This window comes from Cloeon dipterum, chromosome 1 (assembly GCF_949628265.1).
Source record: "Cloeon dipterum chromosome 1, ieCloDipt1.1, whole genome shotgun sequence".
In the NCBI taxonomy this organism is placed as follows: Eukaryota; Metazoa; Arthropoda; class Insecta; order Ephemeroptera; family Baetidae; genus Cloeon; species Cloeon dipterum.
In genome coordinates, this window is record NC_088786.1 from 35587874 (window position 1) to 35594315 (window position 6442).

Here is a 6442-nt window from a genome sequence, read left to right on the forward strand (position 1 = left end):
AAATCAACGGTACTTTTTGCTGCACATGTAGCAACAGTTTGGCATTCAAACCGCAGGCGTGCAACAATGCTGCGAGTGCGTAATTTTTCGCAATTGTGATTTCGACTTGAAGCGGCCGGCGGTGCAGTACGTGACCTGCTCCACTGATCAGCGGCGGCCGCGTGTGCATGCCGGCTTTATTTCCGCTCCCCTCGATATCGCAGACGGGAGAAGTTTAAAAAGTTCTTTAAAAGCGAGTGTAATGGAACCTCTTGAGAATGCAAAGTGGCCGCTTTTATTAAAGGGAGAAGAGGCACACTCGCGTGTGAGGCGACGCCGAATTTGCGATCCGAAATTTTTGATTCATCGCTTCGGCCGCCCCATGAATAACTCAGTTTAGAATATATAATTTATGTCGAATCTTGGACACTTTCATTAATTAGAGGATAATTCAGGCACCGAATGCAAGCGGCCCCGACAGGCTCGCTCTCTGGCTAAAAGGCCAATTTCCGGCGGCGAGAGCGACGTGCCGGGGAAGAGGAAAGCGAGCATCGATTGGAGAGATCACGTTTCCCCGGCGATGCTCGCTCTCCAGATTTGCAGACAATGCATGAGGGCCCCACTGATGTGTCCACTCCAGTCGGCCGCGTTTTGTGAGAGCCAGCATGGGGCTGGGCAGGTGCTGCCGCAGATAAACCTCGAGTGCCGTACAAACAAGCACAAAAAGAGTGATTAAATTCTAGAAAAAAAATCGAGGCTACGGTTTATTACTTAAATTCAATTTTTTAAATCCTTTTTTTAACCTCTGCTCAGCAGATAACATGGGTCCCGAGTGGCCGCAGAGGAGCTTGGGCCCATTTTCGCCTCACTCTGCACCGAGATCTTTTATTGAAACGTCAGAAATTTGTCCCTAAGGCCGCTGGAAAGGTGCGAAAACCAGCAAGTGGCGAGTCGGCGCCGGTGCGCCTCCCATCCCACTTTTTGTCATCTCTAGCATTAAAAAGCAGGTAATTGATCCAAGAAATGCTCAAAATGCATTTAAACTCGTGAGAATACCTCAACAATCCGAGCCAACGGACTGGTTTTAAGCTCGTCACTCTTTTGTATCAAAGACAAAATCGTGATTTATTAAAATCAAAAGAATTTAAGAATTAAAATCAAGCACTATGAATCATTTTTCACTGATTGTTGCAGTTTATATTCATCCCTCATGGCTTTCTCTACAACTATGAATGAATTTCGAATTTTAAAGTGGAATGATACTGGGCAACAATTGAAAAATTATTTAAATTGTTGGATGCCATAAACAATTGATCGATAAACAATATGTTCAACAAATTGCAATAATAAAAAATGGACCTTCCTACAATGAAAATTCAAATTTTGCCAATTTTCTCCAAAATTTACAATGTTTGAACATATTTTCTTGGCATATTCCGATTCCTCTCGTCGAGATCTGTCCAACGGTGTATGCCACTTATTGGGGAAACTCTTGCTTTTGAAATTAAATCGGATTTCAAGTAAGGAGACAGCCATTGCCATTTGAAAAGCACGCTAACTTTCCAGCCAATTTTCTCGAAAAATTACAGTGCTTCTTAAATCAATTTAGGCTTTAAGTGAATCCTAAGGGATGAGTTTATGCATTGGCTACAAGCATTTTCCTGGCTTTTCCAGTATCATTCCTCTTTAACTCTCTGAAACAATTTTACAAAGTGGTCATCAGCGCCGTGTAACAATTATTATTTGAATTCTCTCTACGCGATTTGACTGCAGCGCAATTATACAGAGTGGCGCGCGGTGTTTTAAACGGCGTTGACGCGGGGGTTGGTCGGTTGGTCAGCCGACACGGCACCGCAGAAGCATAGGGGCGGCTGACGTCACGGACGCATAAACACGAAATTGCTCCACAGGGAGCGTCGGCACTACTTGTCCAGATGGGACTGGAATTAAATCAAAGAGCATAGCGCGAAATATATCCCTTTGTGAAAGAAAAGAAAGAATCTTCTCTGTGTGCCGCCGGTAAACAAAGAGCGGGCGCTCCCCCCCGCGTGCGGAGATCACAAGATTCCCTGAACTCGGCAATCGGCACGATTTTTTCCTCGCCGCCAAATCTGCCGTGCAATTCCTTTAATGGAAAATGCTTTCGCGGCCGCATTGATATGGAGATCTTTTCTCCTCTCTCTCTCTCTCTGTTTGTCTGCACGTCTCTCAGATTTACTTCTCTTTCTTTCTTTCTTTTCTGCGATCGCGCAGCAGGAAAAACGAGGGCCAGACAATCAAACAAACGATACAATCTTTATCTGGGATGGCCACTCGATCCGTCGGCCGCTCTGCGAAATTCAATCTCGCTATAATGGATCCACTTACTGACATCTGACTCACGGTCCGGCCTAATGATTTTCCCTGCAAATCGAAGGGGATGATTTCGTCTTTCGACCTAAGAGCATTATTGTTCCAACAGACCGAAAATAAAGAAAGTTTTTTCCTGTGGCAGAGCGGTATAATTTTCATTGGAAAATGATTTTCATGTTTGTTAATGTGTCACTTTCTTCTAAAGTCAAATTAATTTAAGTGGATTGATTCGAAAACTATTTGAATTGTTGGAACAATTTGTTCTACAATTTGAAATAATAAAAAAGGACCTTCCTACTGTAAAAATCCAAATTTATCTCCAAAATTTACAGCGCTTGACCACATTTTCTTTGCAGATTTCGATTCCTCTCGTCGAGATCTGTCCAACGGTGTATGCCACTTATTGGGGAAACTCTTGCTTTTGAAATTAAATCGGATTTCAAGTAACGAGACAGCCATTACCATTTGAAAAGCACGGTAACTTTCCACCCAATTTTCTCGAAAAATTACAGTGCTACTTAGGTCAATTAAGGCTTTGACTGAATCCTAAGGGGCGAATTTATGCATTGGCAACAAGGATTTTCCAGGATTTTGCAGTATCAATCCTCTTCAATTTTTTAAACCGATATTTTATCAATGTTTTGAAAGATTGAGCTTTTATGCTGTACTTTTAATTATTAAATTATTAAATCTCGCTTTGATCTTGATGCAGAAAGCTTTAAAAACAAGAAGCTGCCTCCTTGGTGCATTATTCGGTTAGCCAAATGAACTAAATTCAGTTGTTCCATCGTAAGCAGCGTGTGTAATGATATTCATAGCATCCCCGCTCGCATTTTTTTCTCTCTCTCTCTCCCTTCGGAACTTCACAAAAATTGCATAAGCAATAAAATCCAGCGAGCAATAAAGTTTTGTGATCCGCTGATGAGGAGACGCCCGGTTGAAAATTAAGCAGTTTTAGGGGAGGCTGATGCACCCTGCTGCATCTCTCTTCTTTCCTTCACAGCTGAATAAAAGATCAGATATTCGGCCCGCGATATGGGCACCCCCGACGCGGCGCTGTCTTTCTGATGGGCCACGCACCGCAGAGCGTAGAAATTGCAAGTCCAGCATTACGCGCCGTTATCAGCGCGAGGCAGTCAACAGTAAAAGCCAAAGCGAGCAGCAGAGAGGAGGAAAGATTTATGTCCTGGCGTCCCAGCCTTCATACTTCGGAAAATATATAATCTCCATCCCCAGGGAGCCACAACAACGAGCATTCCTTTAATCCTGACAATTTGTTTCAATAAATTTCATGCGTTTTTTACGACAAAGCGTTCTCACGACTGCAAATTTTACCCATACCCAAAAGCAATCATGATAAATTTAAATCAATTATAATTTACTTCCTCCCAAGCATTAAATGAGCTTAATTGACATTTTGAGACGGTCATTAAAATAACGCTAGAGCTGGAATTAATATGCCCTTTTCAAATTATAAAAAAATCACAATTTTATGTTGAAAAATTAATTGATTTTTAGTAATTTTTCAACCGCGTTTTTGATTTGGTTGCAATGACGCATTAATTTTCCCTCCCGTCGTTAATCGCGGGCTTAGAGGCATTAATGGAATTGTGTGCCGTCCCACAGCACGTTTGTGTGTATATAGTAAATATTGCTAATGGACAAGTTTCCCTGCTCGCCTCTGTGTGTTCGTCGCGTGACGCTGCATTGATTGTCGCGCGGCGCGCTCTGGGCGTATGTATAATGGACTCGTTCTTAAATATTCGCCAGCTAATCCAGCTTTCAAAATAAAAAGCCAAAAATAGTACTCACGGTGCAAAGAGGGCGGACGCCTTGTCCCGCAGCTTGCTGAGGGCCGGTGGAAATCCAGGCATGGTGGCGTGGAGCTCTTTTCAAACGTTCAGACGGAGAACAAAAACTGGTGGTGCCTCCAAGGGCCGATAACAAACACTAGATATATGTATAGATTTTGAGAAATTTTGTCAACAATTAGTTAGTTCTATGTGGGCTTTGGCCCGACCCGCGGGGGTTCCTTGGCTGTAGAGGAACAAACGGTGCTCCCCCGTTCATCCACATCCCAGCATCCTGCAACCAGAGAGAAATAAACCGTGTTTAACTTAATTAAAAAGGTTGAAAATAATTAAAATTTCAAATGTCTTTGTTCTGATTAATTGGGATTCGCTTGATTTGTTGCCTGTGTATTGTTTCTGTGCATGAGACTTTATTAATTAATAAAGCAGGTAACATGAAAAAGTATTGTAATTCACTCTTATTGTTATTTTTTGTAAATTCTTCGTTGGTGGTTGCTGTCCCCCACAATAATTAAAAAATTCTTAAAATATTGGAAATACCCTCAGGGAAATACATTTGGCAGGTGCCTGGCAAGCAATTTAATACGTTTAGAAAGAGAGGAAAATAATGATTAAACTTTATGAAATCGTCGCTAATTAGAATAAGCACCGCACAACCTCACTAATCAGATACGCCCTTAAGAAAAAGGGATACTGTGCCGCCGAGCAGCCTTTTCAAGCGGGTGGCATACCACTAAGTGCAGGTAATCGCGATTTGTTTTAAAAAATTAATTTCCCCATCCAAAATCTTGCAATTTTCTAGAAAAAAACAAATCAATATTCTTCCTAATTTGAAACACAGAGCGGAAAATGGCAATTTTTCAAACGAATTAAAAATAATTAACGCATAAACTGGACCAGATTGCAAATTGGCGAGCGGCGGCCATTGCATAATCGCCAAAGAACTCGTTTTTAGCCCAAAATTAAATTCAGACAGTCAAATTTAAGCATGCAAAGAACATGACTGACTATTTTAAAATCAAAATCCAATAATTGTAAGCAAATTTAGTGTGAATTTTGAGAGAAAAAGTGCGAAATTGCGAGCGCTACGTACCTGAGATGCAGAGGCAGTGTGTCCTCCGCTGCTGGGGAGGCGAGAGAGCGGCGCCGAGAGGCGGCTCCGCGGCCGCGAGTGCGCCCACACGGCGCCAAATCCATTGGCTGCTCAGCTGACGCGAGCCCATTGGTCGGGGCGCGCCTATCCCGTGGCGGTGCGGCCCGTGACGTCACCCCTATTGACGGCCCTTATTAAGGGATTACACGCCAGCGCTTTTTGCTTCAATTGAAACTCATCGGCGCCCGCCGCCGCCGCCGCTGCCCACCGCTACCGCGCGAGTAGCAGTTTGCGCTCTGCAAAAATAATTTCGCCAAACTGCCGGCACCGATCAATACTTTTCTCTTGTGACTTTGTGCAAATCCAACACGATCTCGTCGCGGCCAAAATGTTTTGGTGCTCATCGGGCGTTTCTAAACTTTTTTGCGATCATTTATTTATTGAACTATTAAATTCCTTTAATCTTTAGACGGAATTAGAACAATAAGAACGTTTTATTTGATCTCTGAATTTCCCGAAAAATAGTTGCAAAAGGGATTAAATGGAATTAAACTTGGAAATAATTGGCTTTACTCTGTATGTGAGTGAATCTTGAATCTTAATCAGGATAATTGGCAGAGAGAAATTTATCTTTAAACACAATTTCACACTGGACGATAGATGTTTCCTCAGCAAATCAAATCCCAACAGAATTATCTGCAGAGATTAATTCAGAGAAAGCTTCAAATAAACGATCAACTGCATTCATTCATTCATTCATCGCTGAACAGAACCAATAAAGAGAAAATTTTGTATTAATGCCCGTCACTCACCCTCCCTGCGACAAACCTTTTCTAAAACAAATCAAACTCCCAAAAAACCAACCTTATTTGGAGCTGTAATATATACTGAAGAATCTATATAAAGAAGTAAAATTTCCGTTCATTCCAACCGGACGCGTCAAACAAATGGCTCTCATGTGCACCGCAGGTTCATTCACAATCGAGCCTCTCTCTAGCTTTTGCGTTGACGTCATTCGGGACAATTTTCCTGGCACCGTGCCCAAAAGTGAAGAAGAGCAGCAGATAGCGACTCTCGAGGGCTGCTCCACATTCAGAGCCGCTCTCTCGCTCTCGCATCTGCGGGGGCGCCTGGCCGACATCTCGACGCCATTTTCTGTCCCCGTTCGGGAACAAAACTGCAAACGCGACCGCGGGTAATATTGAGC

General features: G+C 42.8%; 1 protein-coding gene across 1 annotated transcript in view; it reads right to left on the reverse strand.

The window, feature by feature from the left end:
• The window catches only part of VGlut (Vesicular glutamate transporter), a 38146-nt gene extending 32799 nt beyond the window's left edge, over positions 1 to 5347 (reverse strand). The window contains exons 1-2 of the mRNA XM_065476670.1: positions 5236 to 5347; positions 4144 to 4416 (exon numbers count right to left, since the gene is read on the reverse strand). Of these exons, the coding sequence (XP_065332742.1) occupies positions 4144 to 4205 (62 nt within the window). The 5' untranslated portion in view covers positions 4206 to 4416; positions 5236 to 5347. The remainder of the gene's footprint in view (positions 1 to 4143; positions 4417 to 5235) is intronic.
• Between the last annotated feature and the right edge of the window lie 1095 nt (positions 5348 to 6442).